Source organism: Eublepharis macularius, chromosome 13, assembly GCF_028583425.1.
Source record: "Eublepharis macularius isolate TG4126 chromosome 13, MPM_Emac_v1.0, whole genome shotgun sequence".
In the NCBI taxonomy this organism is placed as follows: Eukaryota; Metazoa; Chordata; class Lepidosauria; order Squamata; family Eublepharidae; genus Eublepharis; species Eublepharis macularius.
The window spans coordinates 47,449,926-47,477,794 of NC_072802.1; the positions used below are offsets into that span (position 1 = coordinate 47,449,926).

Sequence of the window (27,869 nt, forward strand, 5' to 3'; positions counted from 1 at the left end):
TAATGTAAAAACATTTTATTCTAAATTACTTTCACAACAGTGAAAATTAGTGAATAACAATGGTGCCATTGGTTGCTAGCCACAGGCTGTGTGCAATCTGAATACATGATTTGGGGGAAGGGATCATGAGAGAGCTAATAAAAGACCAAAAAAAGCACAGCTGAAAAAAAGCAAGACAAAGCAGAAATTCAAAGACTTTCAAATTACCAGTAAAGCATGATAAGTGCCATAACAGTTGGCCTGCTGTGATGAGAACAGTATACTCTGGTGGCATTTTAAAGGTGAACAGTGACTGTGGCAGAAGCACCTTAAGGGCCTAGAGCCCGCTTTGGGCTAAAAGAGCCTAAAAGAGGCTCAGGTCCATGAAAACTTACAGACTCATTCATCTGTTCACCTTTTAAGGAGCTATGTGATACTTAGTTTTGTATATAAAATATGGAGACCCCTGACAGCCTGATCTGGTTAGCATTACAACAACACTCTGAGGATCAGTCAGGTTGTCTGCAAACTCCTCCACCAATATACCTCCTCTCTACACAGACAGCAACTATATATAAAAAAATTCCAAGTCAGTTATGTCTGCTTTAATACCATTTAAATCCACAACTAAATCATTCACATTTTTTTTTACAATTGCCACAAATTTAATTTTTGATCATGACCGTCACTAAACCATTTACAAGATTGCTTTTAGAAGCAGTTTCACTACCGCAGTGCTCAATTTCTCCAAGTAGTAAAAAGACAAAGGAAGTATCATAAATCCCCGGTGTGTGTGGAAATACAAGTTAACTTTCCCTTATTGACAATAGGTGGCACTGCTGTCTACCCCAGCAAAATTAATCCAAGCCATATATAAGATCTATAAGACAACCAGTTTATAGCTGTTTGCTTTTAACAGATCCCTGGTTCAGAAATACACCAGTCCCTTTGAATCCCTTTTAAGGTCATAGTAGAAGAATTTTAACATAAAAGGGGGGGAAAGCTCCTAGTATGACTGGCTTTTCAGAAAGTCATACAAACTGCTTCAATATCAAGTGCGGACACGAGGATTATCTAATGATCAGATGGCGTTCTATCAGTTAGGCTTTCAAGGTGTCTGGGGGGACAAAACTCATCCCCCTCCCAGTCGCCTATTATTTTGGGAAGAGGTAATGATTTGTATTCCATACTATGATATTTACAAGTTCACCCTCTCAGACACAGCCTCAGACCTGAAAAAAAAAATCCCCCAAGTAATTTATTCTGTTCAATGCTGCAATCACAATTTGTTCTGAAAATAATTTTAAAAACTGCTCCTAGTTTCTGCTTGTAAGCAAACAGAGGGAAAATTAAAAGCATTGCAAAATTAAAAGACTAGAAGTCTTTTAGAGACATCTTTCTATTTACAAGGAAGTCAGAGGTCATCCAACTGAGGAATCCCTTATAGGTCTTGTTGATCCAAGAGATTCAGCAGCAACACTTTGTAAAGCTTGATATCCCTCTCCCCGCCCCTGTCCCCCACAAAAGAAATCCTTCTGTATACAGTTCCCAGAACAGCCCTCTCTCAGGCACCATCCAGCAGGAAACTCTCCCCTTCATTTCATCCTATTGAACTGTGCCTAACCTTCAATGGAACATCTTTGGCAATTTGGAAAAGCTCTTGTGCTAATAGTCATCAGTTAAAAGCTTCTACAATGATTGAGAATAATTTCTTCTCTGGGACTACCAAAAACCTAGGTTTTTTTTTCTATGGAGAAACTGTAATCACTTTAGTGGCAGGGCAGGGGGAAGGAGCAAAAAAAAAATCAGTACGATTGTCTTCCATGCCTCCTAACTGAGCTGCATCTAACTGTGAAAAAATATGTTGGATACAGCTCAGGAAGGAGGGATGAGCATAAGTAACGACAGTAGCCAGAACTGTGTTAATCCCAAATAAGAGTTTTAGGCTGCTATACAAACTTTAGGAAAACAACACTGCTTTTGCTGATAAGGAAGTGTGCTGTGTGACAACCACTGAGGGCCCCCCCTTGTGTCTTAACAGTTCCACCCCAAACCCTGAGATGAGAGAATGTGCCCCAGAGAATGAAGGTATTCCACAAGTTTTATGGTTGAAGAATTTCCAATCCTCTTGGCTTTAAAGTCATCTTCAAGAGGGATCGTGGGTAACAGCAGGAGCAGAACATCCCTAAGGTGTCATCAGCCAGATATTCTCCACCAATCAAGTTACCACGAAAAGAGATTTCCTGGAGCAAGTGGTACTTTGATGAGTCTCTTTCCCTTCCATGGCATATTCCGTAGAAGTTTCCATGCCATGCCTGCCACCCACTCTCCCTCCATGGTGAGCACCTGCTCTAGCTGATTGGCACACACATTTCAAAGAATGCTCCCTCCCTTGGGAGCATGGAAGTTCAAAGTTGGGTTCACCGCTGCAACCAGGTACTTGCTGTGTGAGACCTGGTGGAACTTGAGAATGCTTTTAAACAGACGTTAATTCCATAACTTTGGTGCAATGAGCAAGATTCCTTCCTGATGTCGCAACACCATGGCTACCAGGATACCGCCATTATCTATGGAACCTGACACCAAGAAGTTTACAGTGGGCCAAGGGGAAGCAGCAGTCTGTGACTAGTTCAGAGCCCGCAAACCATTGTACAACACAGAATGCAGAGCAAACTTAAGCAATCAAGAGCCAGAACATGATCACCAGGGCTACAAAGAGGAAAAGACGGGATAGGAACTGTTCATCCACGTACTGGGGAGTCCCTGGAGCTGCTGGAAAATCAGAAAGAAACAGCTGTTATCCTCTCATCTGTTACAAACACAAATTGAATGCAGTAGATTTCCAAGACCAGAGGCAAAAATCACAGAACCAACCAATGAACAGATTTTTCATTAGCAAAGGCTGCCCTAACTCCTCAAGAATGGGAAATTCCCATAACTTAGATTGTCTTGACCTTTCTGGAAAGAGCTTATTGTTCAAAGAAGGAAAGCAATGTCAGTGGCATATATTATTTTTTTAAAAAAAATAAAACAGCTAGTAAAGTTGTTTTTACTTAGATCAAAAAAACTGGATAAAGGTAAGCACTCCCAAGTCTCTTGTTCTAGATTAACAGCCAAAGAAAGTTTAGTTCTGCAAGCTCTTGAAATAGCCACATGGCTGACAGTAAAAATGAATCCAGAGAGGTTCAACCCCAGAGGATTTTCAGGTATGCTTTGAATGCAAACATATATGCCTTATACTATGTCAAACCCTGAGTTCATCTAGTTCAGTACTGTTTACTGTGACTGGAAGCAGCTTCCACAACCTCAGGCAAAGAAAAGTTTTTCCCAACATCTGTTACCCAATATATTTTACCTGAAGTTGCCAGGAGCGAAACCTGCATCACATAGTGAAAATTTCAGGAAAGTTGCTAGCGTAGAACTTCCCTTTTTCCTACCACTCCACTGAGCAAAATTTGAAGCCTTCCTCCAACTTAAGTAGCTCGTAGGCTGGAGGAAAGCTCCTTGGAGGCTGGTTGGCTCTACCCCAATACATGGGCAACTACAGGTAAAACATGCATGTCAAAGGCCATGGAAATCTTGCCAAATACAGGTTCTGTCAAAGATCTTTGCTCTCACACATGAGGCATGGCTCTTCGGAGCCTGCTCAGCAATCTTCAGAATGGGGCCACCATACGTGACTCAACAGCCTTTATTCCGTATGGATTATTGAAATCAAACCACCAGGAAGAGGATGATAAACATACAACTGAAGATTTCTGCATGGGTGAACTGTCAAGCAAAGACATTTTGGGGTCTGGTCCAAGTTTTTTAAAGAAATTAATGTTATAGGAGCTTGTAAAATAGAAAAATTTCCTGCTTTATTCTAAATGTTCTAAAATATTGAGACAAGATCCCCACTTACACAAGGGGCAAGGTAGCAGAATTAATCAACCTCAACTTTGAGAAGCTGCTTCATACTTTTATTTTGAACAGGGCAATCTGTTAGTATCTCAGAGGCCAAAATTAAGGGGTAAAGCATTAATGTTTTTCTCCTGCTGGATTTTCTGAAAGGTTAGGATGCTCTGTACCTGGGGGAGGCCGACCATCATTTATGTTGAATGCTGTAGCAAATATACCAAAAGGAAATGCCCCAATTCCAAACGACATTTGGAAGCCTCCATCACCAAATCCAAAACCCTGGAAACCCTTGAAAGAGAGAGAGAACATGGAAGTGAAAAAAAGTTAACTCTTTTACATACTCAAATTGACAAAGGAAGATGTGGTCCCATTTCAGTCGATGAGCTGCTAAGAGAGGCCCCAGGCCAGTAACAAATCAGGAACAGCTTAACCTGGATCTAAGCTAGGCTTGTAAGAATTAACTTGAATACCGCAGAATACATTCAACCTGCCTTGAAAGAGTTAACTTGTAGCTATAGCTTTTAAAAATCACAAGACAGATTAGCATCTCAGTTCCATGGAGGGACTGAGATAGAAAATGTAAGGGTGAGCTGAACAACTGTATGAGCTGGAAAACAGGACAAGGAAACCGAGGCACTGTAGACTCCCACAAAAAGAAACTTTAGAACAACTTCAGGATTTTAAATAAACCTTAAAGTCCTAACTATTTATGAGTGTAGAAAGTCAGCAGGGAGATGGCATCTATCCCGTGTACTGAAGAGCATCACATATATGTGAATCTCTCTGCGTGCCAGAGGTTGTGGGGGTGTGACTCAGTGCAGTGAGCTCCAAGCTCCTGGGAAACAAGTTCTTTCCCTTGAGGCCATGGCAGATAATTTGGAGAAGCTGAAAAAGGAAAAAGGGATGCAGACAGGACTTACAAGGTCCTGCTAGAGGCACATGGGTTGACAGCTTCTCTGCCTTCACAAAGAATGAGGTCGTCAGACAGTGGAGTAGGGAAACTACCCCTTAAAAGGGTCCTATTGCTCAGATGAACCACTATCCTCTCATACTGCAGATACCTTCCATGAGTTGGATGGCTCTTTGTAGTAAGACAATTGAGAAACAGGAAAGTTTCTCAATTCTCAGACGGGTTTATGAGGGGTGTTTTGATCTCATGACAATTTGCCATGCTATTGTGAAGGCTGTTGACAACATGTGTTGTCTGGACAGGTAGGAAATGTGAGGGAGATACGCATGATGCTGGGGAATAACATGGTCCTGGAAGAAGAGTTGCTAGGCAGGAGGTTAAAGTTCATTACTTCTAAGGTAACGTGTTCAGAAATGCTACCTGTCCACATGCAGGGCCAACTAGACAGACAGAATTTAAGGGCCTCGATGTGCAGATGAGATGGAGGTACCAGGATGGAGGGTTTGGATTTGCTAGGAACTGGGGAACATTTTGAGAAAAGCCAGCCCTGTATAACCCCAGCTTCAGAAAAGGGAAGTCCTGCTTCACCAACCTTTTGGTCTTAATTTGACAGCGTTAACAAGCATGGGATAATGGTGAACTGACTTGGACTTCCAAAAGGCTTTTGCAAAAAGTCCTTCCCTAAAGGAGCCATCATAGTTCAGCAACTGATTTAATAAGCTGCCAACTCTCCAAGGAGAATGAACCGTTGAATGCTTTTTGGCTATTCAATAGAGAAATGCTCCGTAATCACACTCAACAGAGATGTTTGTCTGAAGCAATGAGGATACTGAGCAGACTCTCGGGGCTTCAAGCTGACTTACATGAAAATATGCAACTGTTTCATCAGGTCAGACATGCATTTCATCTGTGCTTGAAGAAATTCTGCAGTCTGTGACATCTCTCCCAACCAGGCAGTTTACCATTTCTAGCTGCTGTGCCTACACGTTGTATGTTTACACACATTTTGCTACATCACTAACAACACACTGGCATGATATCAACTGCAGTCAGAGTGTTTTTGCACACACACACAACCAGAGAGTGAAGAAATCCACATCCTAAAATTCTACAAGCAGAAAATTTAGATTTCTCCCATCAGAATGTTGGTTAAATAGGCAGATGTGCATACATTAACCTATTGCTCTTTGAAAAGCAGATTGGTATGATGGCCAGGTGCGCTTTCTGTCAGCTGCATCTGGTTTGCCAACTTTGTCATTACTTAGATCAGCATGCTGATCCATGCTTTGGTAACCTGGTTGGATTACTGCAATGCACTCTACATAGGGCTGCCCTTGAAAACAACTTGGAAACTACAACTGGTCCAGAATGCAGCACCCCAACTATTGTCAGGGGCTAGCTGCTGGAAACATATGCTGCCCAGTTTAAAAACTACAGTAGTTGCCAGTCTGTGTACAAGCTCAAGTCAAGATGCTAGTCAAGTCAAGTCAAGATTAAAGCCCTTCATTAAAATGTATAAGTTGTTATTGAAGTGGTTTACAGAAGATGAAACAGTAAAGGTTCAAATGGTAAAGTGGGCTATAAATTGTAATAAAGAAAAAACCATGGAAGCATGGGAACAATTATGGAAAAATACCCTAAAAATAGCAACTTGAATTAGTATTAAAGAGAATGGATATAAAATGTTGTATAGATGGTATTTAACACCGAAAAAACTAGCCATAGCTAACAAACAGTTATCAAATAAATGTTGGAAATGTAAGGAGCATGAAGGTTCTTTGTTTCATATGTGCTGAAATATCTTTGATATTACAATATAATGTTGCTAAAAATCCTGAAATATTATTATCTTTACATTTAGAAGAGGTTAATAGAAAGGATAAGACATTGTTATATTATATGTTAGTAGCAGCAAGAATTCTATATGCTCAATATTGGAAAAATGAAGAAATACCAAATGTGGAAGAATGGACAAGGAAGCTGTTGTACATGGCCGAAATGGATAAAATAACTAGAAATTTGAATGAGCAAGATCCAGAAACTTTTTTGGAGGATTGGAAGAAACTTAAGAAATATTTGGAAAAGAAATGCGATGTTAAAGGACAATTGTGGTCTCTGGAGGGATTTTAAATTGTATATAAAAAGACTTTAATGAAAGAAAAACATATCAAGATCTTTACCATGGTAAAAATGATAGCAATATAGTGTAATAATAATAGCTATGAATAAACAGGGGGTCTGAGTGTTGTTGGAAGTCAATAAAGGGAGAGGGGAGGGGGTGGGGTATATATCTAAGTAGAAGGGTTAATTTGGATAAGTTTAATGTATTAATCAATTATTGTATATTGCCTCATCCAATAAAATTTATTAAAAAAAAAGATTAAAGCCCTTCATGACCTGGAACTTGCATATTTGAAGAACCGTCTCCGTCCCTATGTCCCTATGTGCCAACTATAGACTTCAGGCAGCTATCTGTTAGGGATCCCACCTCTTAGGATGGTGCATCTGGCATTGACCGGAGCTTGGACTTTTTCCACTGTGGCCCCTGCTCTGTGAAATGGGCTCTCTGAGGAGGTGAGGGGAGCTCCCACCTTGGAGATTTTCAGGAGGCACTGCAAGGCCTGTCTGTTTGCCAGGACTTTTTGAAGGGCAGGGGGTGGGGCGGTGAATAACAGGCATCTTTTAAGAGGAAGAGGGAAGGATTTGGGTTGGTTATTTTGATTTTAACTGTAAATGTTTTTAATCTATTATTGTAAGCCGCCTTGAACCACAAGGAAAAATATTTTAATGAATAAAATGTTTTAATGAATAAACAATGTACTTTATTTACATAGCCTTGTTGGTGTGCATAAAAAAGGAGAGAGGAGAGTTTTGTTTCTTGATGGGACTGAATGGAGTCAACAGGGAAAGGGAACTGTCTCAGAACCAGGGACAGGTCTTCAGGAGGGATGGAAGGGACTGGCAGTTGTTGTAATGGTTTATTTTATAGAGATTTAGCTTACATTTCCAGATTTTTCTTCCAGAGGAGTAGTCATATTAGTCTACACAGGGCTTTTTTTCTGGGAAAAGAGGTGGTGGAACTCAGGACTGCACAATGATGTCACTTTGGGTCAGCTGGAACAAGGGGGGAGTTTTTTGAAGTTTAAATCACCCTTGGCGAAAATGGTCACATGGCCGGTGGCCTCGCCCCCTGATCTCCAGACAGAGGGGAGTTTAGATTGCCCTCCGCACCGCAATCTAAACTCCCCTCTGTCTGGAGATCAGGGGGCGAGGCCACCAGTCATGTTACCATTTTCAAGAGATGCCGGAACTCCCGTTCCAGCTGAAAAAAAGCCCCAAGTCTACAGCAGCAAAAGCAGCAGAATTTTGTGGCACCTTCAAGAAAAACTGTTGCAAGGACTTTACAAAGTGGTGGAAGATATGACCAAAGGTCAGACGTGCTAAAACAGTAACATGGTCACCCCTCTGCCTCTGGGTTCAATTGAAGATGCTGATTATTGCCTTTATGATTTGGGATCACCTGTCCTGGTATGAACCTGTGAGCCATCTTATATCTGTCCTGCACACTCTATTTTCTGTTCCTACCCACCCTCAATTTGAGTGATTAAAATGTGAAATTGCCAGAGGATGTAGCAACGGCCACAGGCATAGACAGCTTTAAAAAGGGATGAGACAGATTCATGGGGAATAGGTCTATCAGTAGCTACCAGCCATGTTTACTAAAGTGAACCTCCACATTCAGAGGCAGTATACCTCTGAATACAAGTGCCAGGAAGAAACATCAGGGGAAGGCCTCTGCCTCTAGAGCCTGTTGTTGGGTCTCCAGAGTACCCAAGTGGTTGGCCAAAATGTAAGACAGGATGCTGGACTAGATGGGCCACTGGTCTCATCCAGCAGTCTTACATTTCAGTCTTTATAGGAGCCAAAGGATTCCTTGTAGATTTTTCTTCATAACAACAACCAGCAACATGCATTTTTGCTGTGTGTTTCTGAAAAATAATTGATAACTATATCCAAGAATCTATAAATTACTACTCACCCCTCTATTTTCTGGTTCAGGTCTCTGACCCTGAGGTCGTGGTGGTGTTTTCTCTCTGTAAAATAGAAATAATGCAGTCGAGTTAAACACAGGTTAATCTGGAGAACTAGTTCTGCCTGGGCCTTAGGGTCCCTTAACCTGAACATTACAGTCACCCCACCTTCAAGTGATGGTGAGGGGTCCACTAGCATTCCCTTGTCACCCACCCCCTTAAGCCCTCTTTGGATTAGCCTCTCGCAGGCCAGTCTATGAGCTTACTGCTCCTACTAAGCATGAGGAAGAGGAAGTAGATATCCCCACTATAGGCTCACCTAATGATGGTTTCATCAGTAGTTGCCTATAATTACTTGGCCACTACTCAAGTGCATGTCAGTGTCTACAGCAGAAAATCCAGATGGCATCCTCTCCTTCAGCTATTTAATTTGGTGCACAATCCATCAGACCCTTCCCCACTGAAATCAACAGGAGCTGGGCAAAAGCACTGTACTTCCAGGTACAGTGTACTCACAATGGCCAGATCACATTAATTCAATTCTCACCTCACTACTCTGTAAGGATCTCAAGATCTGCCTGAAGTAGCTCCTTCCTCTCACTCAGCACCAAGATCAGCACCCAAACCACTTACAATCTACCTCAAACTGTCAGATAATGTCCACTGCTGTAAATCAGGACTTCTCAAACCACTTATTTTCTGGAAACCTTTCCCACAACCACTTATCTGCTAAGAACCTCATGAGTCCCGCAGTGGATTCTAGAGCACGTTCTAAGACTCAATTCATACTTCCTCTGGCCAGGGTTGTTGGTTCCCGTCAGTATTTCTGGCCTACAGAATATACCCAATAACACATCCAACACACTCCTGTGACTGCAGACTGCAAGGGATGATTACCAGTAGCGGGAAAGCAAACTGCCCATCAGGGAAATTTGCTTGCCATTACTGATTTCTTCATTATGGAACCTCTGATGAGCTTCTCAGGAACCCAAGAATTCCCTAGTGTGCCATTTTAAAACCAGTGGTCTATCAGGCAGCCAGCGTAGCAGCATGGCAGAGAAAAACCAAGCAGACAAGAGGACCCAAATCTCTTGCCTCAAATTAAGGTTCTTCCCTTGCTTACACTCTGTTGGATAAAACTGGATATGTTCTGACTGAAGCTGCTGTGGCAGGCAGTACCCTGCAATTAATCTACAAATGGTAATGAGAATTTAGATCAAGCAGAAAGATGTTCACAAATAAACAAGGAAAACGCACAGGAACCTGAAGGTCTAGTCAATACCTCAGAGAAACAGCCAATTCAAACTTTCTTTATTACTTCAGCAAATGCCATTCAGCAGGCTCTGCATAAGTGAGTGAAACTAATTTAAGTTTCTATGAGTGATAACTCTGAAGTCTCTCACCTAGGGTCTTGTTGTCCAGTACTACCCCTTCCATAAAGCGGGATAACTTTATCACGGCTGATACCTGCTTTACATACAGGACACACTTGCCTGTTTGGTCTGGTCTCTAACCACTGAAAGAGACAAAATGAGATTAAATTGAGTAACATAAACAGAAACAATGGGAAAAAGAATAAAGAAAGTCTCAGACAAACCATACTATATAAATATTGGGTGATATCCTACATTAAGCTGTAAGAAGTTGCTCCAGCAAAAAGAAGTTGCTCCTGCTTACGTGGCTCTTCTGTTGGAGAAATAGCCACTTACACTAGAGGAAGATGCCAAATTGTGCTTAGTGGAATAGTAGTATACAGGTCGCTAAATATTAGTATGTGTCATGTGCCTGGTGCAAAATTGGTTGTGCACAGGCAGCAGCTCTTCTACCTACTAAACTTTTGACGCTCAAAGCACTTTGAGACAGTTATCACACTGCTGCCTAGCATGAACACTCTTGCATTTTCTATGGCTTTCTACTACACATTTTTTGTTCCAGCTCACAAGAGCCAAGGGTCTAACTTCAGGCTTCAAGGAACATTTCAAGCCATCACTTGCACACTAAGACATGCTACCACTTTTAACATACAGAAGTTATTGGAAAGCAAAGGCTTAAAATGGGAGGCAGGAATCTTGAGTTCAAATGTTAATTTTATGATCAATATAGTGGGTGGGGAGGGGCCATGGCTGGGTAGCAGAGCATTTCCATTTGCATGTAGGTCCCAGGTTCAATTTTTGGCATCTCCATTTTAAAAAAGATCAGGCTGTAGGTGATGTGAAAGACCTCTGCCTAAGATCCTGGAGACCTGCTGCTAGCCACAGCAGACAACATTAACCTTTAATGATATGGCTCAGTATAATGCAGTTCCTTGCATTCAACCCCCATCTATATCTTAGGGGTAGCAATACTGACCTACCTTACAAGGTTGCTATAAGGATTACTGAACTAATGTGAAGTCTTCTGAACACTCAAAAAGCATTCATTATTATTAATTGTGTCTCCTTATAGAGACATACAAAGAAAAACTAAGAACCGCCCCCCTCCAAAGCAGATTGCAAACGATTGCATGTTAACTCCCATTAGCAGATTGAGTTGCCCTTGAGGGATTTTAAACACAGTTCATTTAGGAACGGAAAGCGATATTGCAGCTTCTGACAGAATCCCCCAGAGAGTTAAGAGGTTGGTATTGCAAGAGCAGCTGATGAAAGACAAAGTAAAAAAGAAAACTAGCTTTACCTGGTGTAAACAAGGCCAACTGTTGGGATTTCCAAGTGATTTGGTCACAGAGCAGGAGAAGAAAGAGGGAAGAAGGGAAAAAACAAATCAATGCACACTTGAAGTGGCACATGAACAAACAGAAGCGTGGACTCCAGCAGTGCTGGTTCTACATTTGTATACTAAAGTAAACCAAATATTTAGAAGGGCAGCAGCAAAAGCAGGAAATTTTCAATTGCTTCCCCTTCAGGGTATACAATCTGATATGGAGACAACATGGCTAAAAGGGACCAAGAGGCCAGCATAGTTTATTCTCTTTTAAAAAACAGGATTTTACATAACAGTATAAATCCTTTATAACCCTCCCAGATAATAGCCTGCAGCAAGAATGCAAAAAAGGAGCACTTGTGCTCTAATCCATATTCCCATTACATTATACCTTAGTGATACGTGTGTTCTCTAGTTAACTTTGTATGAATGTAATTTTTTCAACAGGTTGTATAACCACACAGATGTTCTTTTCATCTTTTACAGTTAAGTAAAAATAGTGGACAGTAGCAGTTCTCTAGCTGTTGGTTCTCTAGCTGTTGGAATGGACCTCTAGCTGTTGGAATGGACCAATGGTGATCTGTTCATTTAACTTTTCCTGTCATCTTTAATGATTTATATAGCTTATCAATTTTTGGCTAGGTAGAATATCACATGATTTAAAAATCTGAATAATTAATTAAATCTTAAAACCAATAATAATTTTATATTATTGTCACATGTGAAAGATCTTAGATTTCTCGTCCGATATCATGTGTCAATTACTGTAAAAGACACTATCCAGATAAGGAGTTAGGGTCTTGTTGAAAGAAATCTCATGAAGACCCAGGTGAGCAAATTGCAATTGACTGTGTGCTGATTGAAAATTCAATACATTTCATAGTAAACTTTATTTTTAATTAATCTTAAATTTAATTGAGAGATGTTAGCTGAATTAATCCTTGTTGCTTGAATCCGCTCTCTTCTTACTGGATACTACTTAATAGTACTTTATATTTTGATATCTTGCTTTATAAAAATATTAGAGTTTATTTCAATAAAGAAAAAAAATTAAACTCTAATGAGAAGTCTCTGTGTGTCGTGGTGGGGAAAGTACAAGCAGGAAGAACCCACATAAATTATTTGTACTAATTAACAGGTTCTCCAAAAGAGAGATCTGTTTTAGGTCTCAATTCATAGGGCCTTGAAGCTGCTCAGAGTTGGGATATAAATCTTGACACTGAACAATTAGAAAGCATTAACAAGATGTGGATAAGCATTCCATTGCACATTGTGAGAACTGCTTAACGGATGGTCCCAAGTAACCTAAGCAGGGTAGCTGATCGACTCTGCCAGAACCAGACCAAGATGCTTTCTCACCCAATGATTGCACTGCATGATCCAAGACACAGACCCCAGGATTCCCTTTATTAAAAAGTCTCAAGAGGACGGTGCAACTCCTGAGTGACCTTTGCAAGGAATGCTCTGACTACTTTTCATGACAATGAAAACACTTCTGTCCCAAATGACTGCTGTGGTATTGTGATAAGAAAGAACGTATGTAGGTGGCCCCAGCCAGAATAGAAACCCACCAATCTTATTGGCAGCAGCACATCAATTACATCTGCCCACACAACCTCTTACGTTTAAGATCTGCCAACTAAGCACCTGACCCATAATCTTCACTTTTAGCTAGCAAATTCATGCCTCCCACACAGTGGGAGTAGCTGACATTTATGGTAATTATAGGGAAGGAGAAGGAGGAACCCTCATTTATACAGCCATGCTGGACATATGCTATAAAATGGGCTCAGGAAATGATTCATTCCACTTTGTTCCATAGGCTACCACGCCCTAGGTTCAAGCAGCCTGATCTACAAACAAGATAAGATAAAAAAGACCAAACGACTGCAGCAACGTGGTTGCCATCAAAAGTCACGCATACAACATCAAGGAGGTTGCTTTCTCTTAGGCTGCTCTGGTGAGAACCCACTGGTAAGCATTGCTACAGTTGTACAAACTGCAGCAATGCTTACCAGTGGGTTCTCACCAGAGCAGCCTAAGAGAAAGCAACCTCCTTGATCTCTATGAAGGCGTCATGGAGAAGCAGGCCAATGATGAATCAAATTAGGACTCATAAGATGGAGACCCATCACTCAGTTGTAGACCATATGCTTTGCATGCAGACATCCCAGGGCTAGATCCAGTCTAAGTTTTCCATCAGCAAAAGAGAACTTTCCTACTTCTCCCACTGCAACCTACTTATCTCCATGAAATGCTGCTCTTGGGGGATAGGGAACCCTGAGGAACAATATGAGTGAGGCCTGCAGTGGGAAGGGAGAATTGAAGGAAACTGGCAATTTAATCTGGCTCCAAACCACCACCTCCACCCCCATGTTCAGTCCTCATTATCTACACAATCACAATTAGCAGAGCTGAGAAAGACTTGTTGACCTGAGGCACTGATGAGCAGACAGTACTGGCTAGATGGATCAGTGGCCACTAAGTATGCAATCTCTGCAATGAGTCCAGATTGCTAAAAAGGCAGCAGAGACACCCAGAGTCAGACTACCTTGTTGTTCTGCATTAAAGCAACTTCCAACATCAGGCATAATTTCCCCACAACCCCTCGGTGACAGCAAAGTTACACTTGAAGAGCATCCTTCTGCTATTTAGCTAGCAAATAAAAGCTAGTACCTGGATCCCATCACATTCTACCGTGACTGAGAAACAGAATCCATGATATAGTTACATAAATGAAGAACCTATGCTGACATGGAAGGCTTAGTTCACAAATAAAGAGCTATGCTGACACAGAAGGCTTACACTGCAATCCTAAGCAGAGTTACTTCAGTCTAAACCCACTGATTTCAATACGCTTAGACTGGAGTAATCCGTTTAGGATTACACTGTTAGTCCTCAATGAATTCTCATCAAGTTCTATGGGCACAGCCATGGCGCCTGTCCCACTCTTGCCCAGATACTGAGGTCTGCTAAGGCAAGTGGTACGCCAGTGCTGGAGCTCCTGATTTGGGAGGAAGCCATAGAATTTGGTTTTTTTTTTTAAGTAAAACACATTTGTATCTTCAGAAACTAATTCAACTACCACAGCAAATTCTTTACCTGGCACTTTCTCTTCCCACATCTCCAATTCAAATGTTCAATCCATCCCACACATTCAATATCAGTGCTCCCAACTAGTCTCCCTCCCTTCCAGAAAGAATGCTGCTGCAAGCCAATTTTCCTGCAACTACAGAGGTGAGACGGAAGGAGTGAGCCAAGCTATATGGTAATCTCCTAGCCCAAATATGCAAGTCACCCAAAATTCTTGGAATAGAATCGCTACTATGGAGTAAAAACTGGCTTGGAAGTGAACAGGAAGGGTTTAGGAAAATTCAGTTTCTTTAGGACCTTTTAATGGAAAGTTTTAATGATTATGTACCCTACTCAAAGGCTTTGGGATGCAACAGGACATTAACGGAACAAATGAATGGATGGACAACAGAACAAGAACAGGATACTGACCAGAAGAGGTGTCCACACAGACTGATCACAGCATCCTTGGCAGTGTCCAAACAGATGTTGCATTCAAAAGTGCTGTCCTGACTAGCACTGTCCCCATTACTGCTATTCCCACTGGTCCCGCCAGTATTGGAGTTCTCCATGGAGGCTGAAGCTGCAGCTCCTTTGCTGGCCATTCTTGGCTCCTGATCAAGCCCAGTGAAATGAATTTCCAACTGAGATCTAAGGATAAAGACAGATAATCCATTAAAGGATGCAGTCATATTATTTTGCTTAGGAGATGAAAGTAGCAAAGGCTGTTTTCGTACAATAAAATAACTGGAATCTTACAGCTGTTATCTGTTTTAACACAGCCAACAACAAAAATCTTGCACAGCCTGATCTTAATACACAGACCAACACTAATGGGAGCACAGCAATACCTGACTTTCTCATAGGCTTCTTGTCCATGTCTTTTAACCAAGCCCTACCTGCTCAGTGTCACTATTCCCCACTTCAGTTTGTGAATGCTCTCTAAAATATATGATTGGGGTATTATTATACCTCACCCTATCCAGTGAGATCAGGACAGCTTATTTCTGCCACAGGCAAACACAAGAAAGAATTAATGAAGAATCAAAGTAAATAGGCAAGTCATCTATGCTTTTTAGTAGTGAATGGAATCTGCAACCTAAAAAAAAATAAGGTTAGCTTTGCTACTTACAACTTGTCAGACTGGGTCACTGGTGAACAATTACAAGATTTTAGTTCAGTGTCATGTCCACCAAGCTACAAGCAAAGACAGCTTAGTAGAGACCCAACAATGGAAGACTTCTGGATGGGCTGCCCAGCTGCTAGTACTGGGCATTAGAACCTGATTATGACCAATAGCTACTCCTGTGGAGAAAAGCCATCTCTGTTTACAATCTCAAAGATCACCACCCCACACACACTCAAAAAGGCAAGAGGCTTAAAGCCTCAGCCCTTTCCCTGCCATCCCAGGAGAGCACGCCTCAGAAGGAGGGCACTGGGGGTAGGTGGGAGAGCACAGATAATTTCTAATTTGAGAGTTAACTGCTCAGAAGATTGAAATAAATAACTTCAGTCACTAGTAAGGGAAAGCTTCAACTTCTCCTCTCCACCCCCGCAAAAAAGGTAAACTTTCAATTCTCTAGCACTCTCTCCCCTTCTTGGGCAAGCAGAGAATGGGGCAAGCTGCCAAGCCAAACCACCTGAGCCCTCTTTACGCGCTGGGTCAACTACATGACAGAATTTTAGGGTTCAAAATGTAAGAAGCCCTAACATGCTGTCAGATTACTCCTCCCAGGTAACTCCCAGGTAACAAGATAGGGACATTAAAAGCTTGGGTTAGTCAAGTTCCACCTCTAGATCAGAAGTCTGAACTTTAAAAGGTGTGCCTTGAACAAAGTCACATCTCTGGAAGACAGTTAAATGGGAAATGGACTGACTCTACTTAAGTCTGTCATTACACTAGCCTATGGAAGGCAGATGCATTACGGCAGCCCTTTATTTTGAGTAACTGAATAGCTTGAAAAGAAGATGTAGCAGAAAGCTACCATGGCATTCCACTAAGAGGATCACTTGTCAATATATGCCAGAAGTGCCAAGAGCCTTTCATATTTTTCCCTTGTTGGCATCTAATTTAATTGGACAACAGTCTTCTCTGTCTGCCCGATTTATTTTACAAAATGTTCTGCTGAAACTTCACTGAAATGAATGGGAGTTGCACAAGAACTTTTGTTTTAATTGGTTTATGAAAAAACAGCCTTGTGCTCAACTTCCATCCTCTTATGTCAACTAAAGCAGATTTAATACAAGATAGGGACGTGTCCATTTTGTGCACCTACTTGACTGACTCCCAACTAAGCCCATCCCTTTTTATTCTAACCACTTCCTGAAAAGTATACCTATCAACAGTAAAATCCTTCAATAATTATCTACAAAACTTAGATCAAACACAAACCTTCTATACGTCAGTTTATTAAGACAATATATTCATTTATTAATGGTAACAATAGCTCACTTATATTTTAATTAAGTCAAGAGCAATGACTGACAACTAACCAAGACAGAACAATTCTCCCTCAGTCTATTCCAGGTTTCATGAGTAAAACACAAGGCTGCCGACTGAGTAAAGATAAAATGTAACCTACCTTTTAGCCAACTCCTTAGTAAAATATAAATAAATCTACCCATCACCAAAACCTTGATATAAGACAATCACCAGTATGGTGCAGCAGTTAAACAAACAGATTAGGACTGGAGAGACTCAAGATCTTCTTGCCCATTCTTTATTTTATTTACTTCATTTACAGTCCACATTTCTCATCAAGACTCAAGGCAGATCACACAGTGTAAGTCAAAAGTGGATGCAATGTAAGCAAAGTGGATAAGCAATGTAATAGGACTAAGATTACAGAAACTTGAATTAAAGTATTAGTAACATAAGAATGAATAGCTTCAAAAAATAAGTGCTCTGAAAATTCAAATTCACAAATTAAACCCTATCCCACCAAACCCACCAAAGCTGATGAAACTGAGAACAATTAAAGCTTTTTCTCTTATAAAAACTGCCAAGACACAACATGCTGTGTAAGAAAGAACACATGACAAGACTGTACTTCCACAACAGTAAACAGCAGACAACAGATCCTAAATTTGTAAGATTGCTTCATTGACTAACTTACCTAAAGACAGCTGAGCCTTTCCCCTCACTTCCTTTGCAAAGGACACTAAAGGAGAAACACTAGGAGAAGACGGCAGAGCATCCACTCTGCTCTTGGAAATTGCACTTTCCACACACAGCAACACAATTCCACTGTAGATCTAGAGAAGGGTCATGCCCAAATCCAGTTTAAGTACCAAATCACCAGTATACAGCAAGCGGGGAAAGAAGAGACCTCTATTTCAACAGCGCTTTTTTCATTTAGTTACATCATTTTGCAGGATGTCCCCAAAGGGCAGTTCTGCAATCAACTAACAGGCCTTAACGGTCATAGCTTGAAGCTTTGCAAATTTTCAGTACTTCATCCACTTCTTGCAAAGCTACAGCACTCATTTGTTAAGGCAAAGAAGACCTGCTTGAATCTAACAATTACTAATTTATGCAATTTTCCATCAAGCAAAACCCTCTGCTCTTGATTTGTTGGCTGTCTATTGCTCACCAACTCTCTGCACCTGGTTTCCAGTTATATTTCTGCCAGTGATTTTTCTTCTCCTTCAGCTCTACCACTTAATACTTAAAGCCACTTTGTTTGTTTTTAAATGCAGGATAGAAATAGTAAATGTATTTTTGCTTAAGTAAAATGTTTCGATCAGACTTGTTAGCCAACCACCTAGGGCAAAGAAGAATTGCCTCCAGATTCACAACTTGTGGGAAACTGTCAGAGCTGATACTAGGTTGTGCTTCCCTGCAAGAAGGATCAACTTTTGAATTATACACTGCAGCCTCTTCTCGCAGCAAAACATTTCAGGTGAATCCTGCACTGCTCACTAGAAGAACCAGGCAGCATTTTAAAATGTCTCCAGATCAACGTTAAAAAAAAACTCAAGACGGCTGATCACAGAGGCATCAACAATTCTTCTTATTCAAGACTCAAATCTCTCTTTGCAGGACTGACCCTTTGGAGTTGGAAATATTTCCCCAACCCTGCTCACAAAGTAAACAGTACGTCTCCTAAACCATATCTGGGGCATTGGGGGAAGGATAAGTAATGGAATTCTAGAGATCCTAACAGGAATATTATTACCTCTCAGATAATGGCAGAGTCCAGTAGCACCTTTAAGACTAACCAACTTCTCAGCTGTCTATTGCCCACCAACTCTCTGCACCCTGGTTTCCAGTTATATCTGACGAAGAGAACTGTGGTTCTCAAAAGCTTATGCTACAGTAAAGTTGGTTAGTCTTAAAGGTGATACTGGACTCTACCATTTTGCTACTACAGACTAACACAGCTAACTCCTCTGGCTCTCGGAAGATATGTTTTATTTTTGTTTATGTTTATGTTTTATTTCTTCTAGAAAGCCAACATTTAATGTTTTTATCAGCAAAACATTTAATGTTTAGCAATCTTCCCTTAATAAAAAGGAATCTAGTATAACCAGTTAGATAAAGCATCTGGATTGGCTTTCCTGTCTGCAACTATTATGCAATAATACATTTATAGTAAACAAAGCTCTAAATGGAAGAACTGGAGGTGGATCTGTATGGCATTTCAAAGTACTTAAAGACATAATAAATCCATAATTATTTCTGTGCCACTTAATATGGACACACACAAAACTACTTTATAAGATTACAAAGCAACATCACAGAGTTAAAATGCAAAATGATACTGGGTATTAATGGCAGCCTTCACTGACAGACTGTGCAAAACGCTGCACTTCTGAGCAGGTGAAAAACACAGAAGCACAAGACGGGCAATGAATAGCCAGAATTATACACAGAATTCTAGTAACTTTTTTTTTAAAGATGGCTATTGTATTTTTTAACTTACCTGTGAAAACTTCTGAGCCATCCTTAGGCGTCTGCAAGCATGCAGAGACGAAGACCCATGAAAACAAGACAGACATGGGGTGGGGATGGGTGGAGGTCTCCCTCCTGCTCCAAATACAAGATATGGAAACTCTGGGGAAAACCTGTGATTTTAGAAAGGGAAGTTCTAACACTTACCTGCATATGATGGCATCTTACTAAAGAGCCTGATGGTATTAGCAGCTTGACTACATATCCAATTTATTGCTGGTAAATTATCTTCTTTTTTCATATTACAGACACGTTTATTTTCTGAGCCGTTTCTGTAGAAACTAGCATTCCTGCCGTTTCTACCTACTGTGCCTCAGGCCAAGTAACATAGCCTCTCTTGTAATTCACTCTTGCTATTTATCACTCCTTGAGTCCTATCACTGGGGGCAGGGGAGATACATAGCTGCCTGGATTGCATCGCCGGTTAGAGCCTCCGGCACCTCCCTCTCTCTCCGCCCGCCTGCCCACGCAGACACACGCCAATCAGACAGAACCTCCTCGACTTTAACTGTTTATAAGCCACTCTGAGAACCCGTGTTTAGAATCAAAAGGTAGACAAACATTCTAAGACTCGTGTTAGCAACACGGTGCCACCTTGGAGACCTTAAATTTTGTTAGTCCGTAAGGTACTCCTGGCCTCTTAAGATCATTCTTCTTCGCACACACTTCAGCCAGAAGAGAGCCAGGGCCCATCAAGTCCAGCATCCTGGTTCCAGCAGTAGCCAGACAGCTGCTCTTCGGAAGCCCATAAGCAAGCAGGAAGCCTCCCACCACCCCGATTGTTTGTTAACCGGCAGAGACTTGAGGAAGGCACTGAGCCCCAGCACCTTTCACGGGAAGTCCCCCGTCCCTCTTTTCCTTTCTTGAGGCTGCTCGGCCCAGGCCCTTCGACACCAAAGGACCCGGAAACACCGAGGCTCCTCCTCAGCAAGGGGACATCTCAACCTCCCCTCCCCCCTTGGCCTAGGCGGGGTCTCTCACCGAGGAGGGGGCCCCGCCGGCTCCTTCCGCGACTCAGAGCGCCCACTTACACCAGCGTCGAAGCCCAGCTCTGCTGCCTTACTCCGCCTCCCGAGCTGCAACTATCACCTGATTTTCTCCGACCGGAAGTTGGGCCACGGGTTGGAAGGGACCACTTCCAGAAGTACACAAGGCGTCTGTCACAGGTAGGGATCCGTCTAGTGGCCGCGGCTACAGCAACTGGAGTTCTGCCTGTTTAAAGGGACCGCTTGCGAGAGATCAGGGAGTGGTTAGTGGCAGAGTGGAAAGGTCAGGTAATTTCAGCTGCCCAGAACCTTTCGACAACTTTCGTTTCTGAATGTGTTTTTAAATTCTGAAAAATTTTCTTGTGTTCGACATGCAGAGCACGTTTATCACATTTTTAAAATTAATACTAGTTACTACTCCAGTGATCCTGGAGGGTTTTTTTTGCCTTCATCTGGGCATAATGCAGCAGTCACTGGGGGAATGGGGGGAAGGTAGCTGTGAATTTCCTGTATGGAGCAGGGGCTGGACTAGATAAGCCTTGGAGTCTTCCAGCTCTGCGTGTCTATGTTTCTGTTGGCTAGTCAGCAGTATTTACGATAGGGTTTCTCTACCCAAGAGCTCAATTTGCTATATGCAGGGCTTGCTTCATAAACTTATCTTAATAAGTACAAATGCTATTTCACAGCTGCTCCTGTGTTTCAGGAGGAATTTCTAAGTGAATATTTTTATTCTATTCTATGGACAATTTGCCATTTTTTCCTTTCTTGCTGGGGCTTCTGTTTCTTTAAAAAAGAGAGTTCTGACTTTGGGTTCTGACTTTCTGATTTTTATGCACATGTTAAAAGCACATGAGCCAGCTAGAATTAAATTATTAAACAAAGTGTATTTGAGCTCTAAGCCCCCCTCCCCACCCGTGTGCATCTTGTTGATACACATTTACTCGGAAGTAAACCGGACTACTTTTCTGTGTTGTTTTACACATCAGTTTTATGCTCTCTTTCAGCATTTCTTCAACTCACTATTGGATTCTGTTGGTTTAAATCTTTGCGAATTGGCATGTATATATCCTATTACATGTTTATTGACGCATCTTTGAAATCGACCGTAATGACTCGCAGTGTAATCCGCCTTTGAGTCTCAGTGAGAAAGGCGGACTGATGATATAAAGTTTAGCTCTGGGGTACGTACCTACCCTACTTACAAAAGCCAGGAGGGAGCGCAGTATGAACTACAACCCCCAGCATTCTTTGGTCCGGAGGAGATTTCCAGCATGGCCGCGGCCACGGGTGCTTCAGACTCAGAAAGCGGCGGCGAGGAGGAGCGGGAGCGGCTTCGGGAAGCGGTCTGGGATGTGGCGCCCCAGCGAGCGGCAGCTGATCTGGAGTCTTCGGACGGTAGGGAGGGAAGGAAGATCCTTTGTGCAGCTTAAACAACCAGAAATGGCCGTTTATTACAATGCAATCCTAAACAGAGTTACCCCTGTCGACGCCCGTTGAAATCAACGTGCTTAGATCTGAGAAACTCCGCTTAGGCTTGCAGTGTAAATATACAACGTTTTGCGCTCCCCGGTGAGTGCATGAACCTTACAAAATAGCCCGGAACAAACCGGCACACCTACTTACCCATAGCCTTTTCAGTCCAAGTACACCCCTCGTTTTATACACAGCAAAACGATCTTTGCAACCCCAAATGTAAAAAGAAACAACAACAAGCAGTGGAGACAGACAAGCGATAGCTGGGGGTGGGGTGGGGGTTGCAGTAACCTAGTCGTAGCCATTTCTACTTGGAAGGTCTGGAATGCCTTCCCGAGAAAACACGCGTGAGATTGCAGCCTTAAAATGTCTGGATGTTTAAAATTGTCAAAGGCCAGCCTAGAACTAAGCATTGAGGTGGACAGAGGATACTGTGTATTACCAGAAAGTTCACCTCCCTCCAAAAGCAAAGCCTGTCTGGGAGCTTTTAGAGAAGAGGGAGCATAGTTTAACTATGTTAGGGAACCTGTAAGAACAATATTGGATTACACTCGTGCAAACGTTTTGCAGCACATGCACAGGTTGTGATTATCCCCTTATAGAAAAATTTGTGACCAACCCTGTTGCTGCTGCCTTACTTGCAATGGCCTCTCTGCAACAACCTTGAAGCTGGAACTCCATCATACATAATTTAAATAGGCCTTACATACCTGGCTGAAGGTGGCCTGGGGGCTAGGTAAGAGGCCAAGAACAAAAGCAGGCTGCTTTGAGAATGCTAGGGCCATATTGGCACCAATGTTATTTTGTCAAGCAGCTGTAATACTTTTGTTATAATACTACTGTCCATTGAGCCACGCATTACATTTTATGGTGTGTAGGGGTGGGGGGAATGACTGAATTATAACCACTGGGTGAAAACTGGGTTTTCTAAAGTTTCTGGCTGAATCATTGCCTGTATTCTTAATGTGATACTTAGCAGAGGTTGTGTTTATATTCAATAGTAGTTTTTTCTTGAATATATTATTGAAAATGAAGTATTTCCTCATTTGGGGGCTGTTTCTAACTTTTTTAAAAACCTTTAATCTTTTTGACCTTTTTCGGTGTCAGGTAACTTTTTGAAGAGCAAGCTGCCGTCAACTGTATCCAGTATCAGGTATCTTTCATTTTATACAGTTGACTGAACATCTTGATCTGAACTATATCTATTCAAAACTAAAAATGATACATTTATAAGAAAGACCAGATTATAGGCCTCCTGGGGTTGAATGTTCTCAGAATGCATTTCTGAATGCTTTCCCAATATACTGATTGATGTTGTTTATAGTCCACCTTTCTCACTGAGACTCAAGGCAGATTACAATGTGGATCAGTGCCCATTGGTTGGCCTCTGTGTGAGACAGGATGCTGCACTAGATGGGCCACTGGTCTGATGCAGCAAGGCTGTTCTTATGCCTAACCCACCCATCCCCATAGATGATCTTCCTTTCTTTCATTAACTGAGTACCTACTCAGATTGCCTCCTACGATGAAATTGGACTAATGGGGAGTGTATTTTAATAAGATGGACAGATGCATAAATTAATAATCCAACAAATTTATAATCATTAAAAGATCCAAGTTTCATACAGAAGGCTACCCTAGAAATTCAAAAACCTTTACAATTTAATGACATTCCAAAAATGAATTGGTCTTTACTTGTCGTACCATGTATGCTTTACTTAGGAAGTTGAGTAAGATTAAGCAGCATTTTATCAAAAGAAAATTAGGGGGGAAAGGTTCTTAGAGCTGGAAAAAAGACACTGATTTATAGATTAAAACAACAATAACAAAAGATCCATCATCTATCAAAGACCGCTAGGGACAGTTCCACAAAGACACAAAAGCCATTAATAAATAGTTCCAGGATTTTTATTCAAAACTTTACAAAGGTGACATTAATCCTCATAGAGATAATTGCTGAAAAAGGTTGAAATGTCGGGGCTGTCAAGACACAGAAGGAAATGTCTTTGGGCTCCTATTACAGGGCCTGAAACAGAACAGACAATAAAATGGATGAAAGCAGGCGAAGCACAAGGGCCTGCTGACTTTTGTGTGGAGTAGTATAGAGCTCTAATAAATACCTTTGCACCAGTCCTAGCAAAGTTAGCCTAGGAAATCTGAAAATGTGACATGCCAGAGAGTATTTTCAGGCTATCAGTAAAACTGAAACCAGGATGTGACCCCTCAATCAAGTGCCAGCTACAGGCCAATTTTTTCTCTTACAAATGTAGATGCCAGAATTCTTACTACTTTCCTGGCTAACTGTATTGCTACAATTTTACACCCAGCATATGGGATTTGTTCCCAGATGGCAAGAAGCAGCAGACCTTCTTAGGTGAATGAGCATGTTAGCTGTTGCTGATCAAAGGCCCTCTCTGGCCAGAGTCTTTTATTTATGGATGCGGAGAAGGTATTCACTTGCATTTAACATAATGTCTTAATGAGGCGGGGGATGCAAAAGGAATTTTACAGATTATTCTGTATAGTGAGTCCTGATACTTCACAAAATACCTGCTTGTGCATAATAACCTTAGATATGATCCATCCCTTTTCAATGCAGTATAAGACAGGAATGCCCCTTACTTCCCTGACACATCTCTCAAACTCTTAGCACTTACAATATGGCAATTACCCAGGATCACAGGGATCAGGACTGGAGACCAGAAATAAAAACTAGTTGTTTATGCTGATGTCAGTGGGCTTAGAAGGGTATAGCTCTGTTTAGGATGACTCTGCTGGCTGCTTGCCTGGAAGGCAAATAATCTGAAATGAATCCTTTTCACTAATTTACTCATGACAGATGTTAGTCAGTGCAATCCTAAGAACGCTGTTCTGGGAAGAAGCCTCATTAAATAAAATTGCATTTACTTCTCAGTAGACTTGCTTAGGAGTACTCCCTAACAGGCCTATCAATTCCTGGCTACTACTTGGAACCATTTACTGCCTCCATCTCTTATACTGAAATCGGAACCCACAAAAATATATATACGAATGCTTCCTGTCTGTCCTTGGGGAATTGAACTGAGGCTATCACCAAACCAATTTTTTTAATCCCAAAAACTTCTGATTGGCTCATGCCAGAATTTTAAGCGCATATTTCGGTGTCTTTGGGTTTTTTAGACAATGACAGCTGTTTACTACCAGCCTCCAGAAAAATACTGTTTTTGTCTTCTCCTTAAACAGATATAAGGCCAGTGACCGTGGGTCGGATCAAAATGAACTGCAGACCACTCCAGAATTCCGAGCACATGTTGCAAAGAAACTGGGATCCATCTTGGACAGGTATCTGCAACTACTTTCCAAACTGTAGTTCTTTAGTGTGAGATCAGAGTCTTATGGAAGGCTTTCCTCAGATATAACAGAGCAATACTTCTGTCAGTAGAAATTACTTTTACACAGGAAGTCCTAAGGCTGCTGCTGCTTGCATGGCAGATTAAAGACTTTTTGTGCAGAAAGCTCCTTGTCTGGAGAGAAGTGAAACATAACCTGGGGAATGCAATACATGTATCATTCTTTGAGCTGCCTTGGTTATGGCCACGTTTTAGAAATATCCACGACTTTGTAGGTCTTCTCTTGGTGTTTGTTTTTTGCACTGTGTGTCTCAAGTTATCCTGCATGGAGATCGTTACCACGGCACCTTTCTTTTTAAAATGAGGTTGGGCTCCAAAGGCTTGGACACATGATCCTTTTGTTCCCTGCTGGACTCCTGTTTTAACACCTTACCTTGACTTGTTGTAATGCAGTGGAGGTTGAACAGAACTTCCCAGCAGATTGTGCCCCATGGGTCACATCTGTCTTTTTACTGCCCCATTGGCAGTCAAAATCTGCTGCTTGAAGTGGCCATCTGGGTGAACTGGGCATTATTTCTCTTTTGTAGTTCCAAGTAAGAATTGCTGGAAGAAGAGTGCTGGGCTTGTGATTTCATTTGAACATTAAGCTAAGCATTTACAGTATTATGTTGAAATTGTGCTCTTCCTTTTAAGCTATATCACCATCTCGGAGCACGTGTCAGGATGTGCGCAGACTTGCAGAAAAGCCTCGGAAACAGATGATGACAGTGAGTTCTCTACTTGATTTGCAGTTGCTGCTTGGCTTTATGCCAACCCCCAGTGTCATCCAGGCTGCTTCTCCCTGCATACTGGAGTCGCTGTGTCAGGAACTCTGAGGAGGCTCTGGGGCTGTAGCGTGGCCAATGAGTGATCTGGGTTATGCATGCAGAGGCACAGGAAGAATGTAGACATACAACATCTGCCTGTGTGATTGTCCAGAGCAGGTATCAGTATCAGAAACGTGCATTTTGCTGCCGCCTATATAATCTGGCAGCATCTTCTACAGTTCCAATGACTGATGTTGGAGCCCCTGGGTTACAGAGCACACATTATAGGGTCTGGTCTGCATACAGTAGTTCTTGGTCTGGTTGCATTAATTTCTCCCCCTTTTCTTTTTTTAAATGGCTTAGGCTTTCGTCTCTTTTCCTCATCTGTCCCAGGAGACAGTGAAAAGCCAGAACCTTCACCTTCGCGAAGAAGACAACTTCAGCATTCCAGCTCCAGGTGAGATGCGTTTGTGCTTTGGAACCTGTGTTGTGTTTGTGCCTTGGAGGCTGTTGCAGGCAGCCTTACACAAGAAAGCTTGAAGGCTGCTGTTATGGGCCTTGTCTTCTAAGGGAGGGCCACCATTGCAGAAATGAACACGGCAGAGATGCTTTTATACTGGCTTTGTAGGACTTCCGGGCTCAAGTCAAGGTGCTGTTTTTGACCTTTCAAGCACTGGATGGGCCCCACGTCCCAAAGAGGTTGTTTAGATGCTGAAAGTAAGTGGAGAAATGCTTCATAGCTTTCTTGGCCCTTCCCTTGGAGGAGTCTTTCTCAAACAGAGATCCGTAAAGGTACTCCAAACAGTCTGTGAATCCTTTATAAGGACAGAAAACAAGCCCTTTTTGTTCCTATAAGACTAATGTGAAAACAGAGCCTTCTCAGTGATACGAGAATGAGGGCCATGAACTCTCCACCTTAGAGGAGGAGACAGTTTTTTGAATTCTGAGCACCCACAGAGCCACTGCTGCCCACTGACACTTCACTTCCAGATAACTTTACTTGAAACATGTTGATTGGTTGCAGGGAACCAATAACTCAACCCAAGTAAATCAGTTCAGAGGCACTAAGGAGGTACAGTTCTAATGCAGCCCATCATAGTGACTTCAGGTATAAAACTAAAGTGTTTTTCACTTGTATTTTTCAATGCAGTATAGAAAGAGACAGACAACACCCCAGTTTGTGTCAATAGACAATGACAGCCAATTGTGGCTTTCAGTTGCATACCAAAAGTTCAGGTTTTGTGTGATGTCTGTCTGTTTTTGTAAGTAGCTCTGCAAGTTTTTCCAGGTTCTTCCCATCTCTATTCAGCTGGACTCTGGCTAGAAGTTATTAACCCTCTGGGAAGTTTCTTGCTGGCTTCAGCACAAAGTTACTTCCAGTCAAGGGGTGTTCTTGAGCAGAACTTGGATCACAGTCTTTGGAGTTGTGGCTGTATAGAATTGGTCACCCTCTGAGACCTTACCTTGTAGGCCATGTACAGAATACAAAACTTTTTACTTAAACTTGCTTTTAAAGTGTAGCTAGTACGGTTCTCACTGTATTATTTTGAAGATGCGAGAGGACGGAGGCCTCCCTGTGATGTGTGGCACTTGCTGCACACATTTTGAAAAGTGGGAAAGGAAAGGATTCGGGAGTCTGAGGAAAATGGTTGCAAAAGCTTGAGAAGTGCTATTTCGGAGAATCTCCGGAGCAAAGGCCTGAGCATTTGGTTGTTGCTTTACAATGGCT

General features: G+C 41.8%; 3 protein-coding genes across 8 annotated transcripts in view; 1 reads left to right on the forward strand and 2 right to left on the reverse strand.

Annotated features, from left to right (window-relative positions):
* RNF185 (ring finger protein 185) lies at window positions 1-20,669 on the reverse strand. Of its 6 annotated transcripts, none has more exons than XM_054996328.1 (8): window positions 20,528-20,654; window positions 19,518-19,659; window positions 15,025-15,243; window positions 11,494-11,512; window positions 10,224-10,336; window positions 8,829-8,883; window positions 4,050-4,167; window positions 1-2,751 (listed from the first exon to the last, which is right to left on the reverse strand). In XM_054996328.1, exons 3-8 carry the CDS (start codon window positions 15,195-15,197, stop codon window positions 2,654-2,656), a joined length of 576 nt encoding a protein of 191 aa, XP_054852303.1. In that variant the 5' UTR covers window positions 15,198-15,243; window positions 19,518-19,659; window positions 20,528-20,654; the 3' UTR covers window positions 1-2,653. The 6 variants fall into 6 exon arrangements, with proteins under 6 accessions (XP_054852303.1, XP_054852304.1, XP_054852302.1 ...); XM_054996329.1 differs by having other exon boundaries at window positions 20,578-20,619; XM_054996327.1 differs by lacking the exon at window positions 19,518-19,659 and having other exon boundaries at window positions 20,578-20,669.
* Window positions 20,668-27,869, forward strand: part of C13H12orf43 (chromosome 13 C12orf43 homolog) — a 9,292-nt gene continuing 2,090 nt past the window's right edge. Inside the window, exons 1-6 of the mRNA XM_054996323.1 lie at window positions 20,668-20,712; window positions 21,537-21,927; window positions 23,113-23,158; window positions 25,228-25,326; window positions 26,028-26,101; window positions 26,504-26,597. Of these exons, the coding sequence (XP_054852298.1) occupies window positions 21,804-21,927; window positions 23,113-23,158; window positions 25,228-25,326; window positions 26,028-26,101; window positions 26,504-26,597 (437 nt within the window). The 5' untranslated portion in view covers window positions 20,668-20,712; window positions 21,537-21,803. The remainder of the gene's footprint in view (window positions 20,713-21,536; window positions 21,928-23,112; window positions 23,159-25,227; window positions 25,327-26,027; window positions 26,102-26,503; window positions 26,598-27,869) is intronic.
* Window positions 23,911-27,869, reverse strand: part of HNF1A (HNF1 homeobox A) — a 32,034-nt gene continuing 28,075 nt past the window's right edge. The window contains exon 10 of the mRNA XM_054996313.1: window positions 23,911-24,031. Coding sequence (XP_054852288.1) covers window positions 23,940-24,031 — 92 coding nt within the window. The 3' untranslated portion in view covers window positions 23,911-23,939. The remainder of the gene's footprint in view (window positions 24,032-27,869) is intronic.

Excerpts from the sequence above, each read along its gene's own strand:
- RNF185 (XM_054996327.1), bottom strand. The coding sequence starts at position 15,197 with ATGGCCAGCAAAGGAGCTGCAGCTTCAGCCTCCATGGAGAACTCCAAT. Across the intron at positions 4,168-8,828 it reads CTGAACCAGAAAATAGAGGG|GGTTTCCAGGGTTTTGGATT; the intron begins GTGAGTAGTAAT and ends CTCTCTTTCAAG. Across the intron at positions 2,752-4,049 it reads TGATGGTCGGCCTCCCCCAG|CAGCTCCAGGGACTCCCCAG; the intron begins GTACAGAGCATC and ends CTGATTTTCCAG.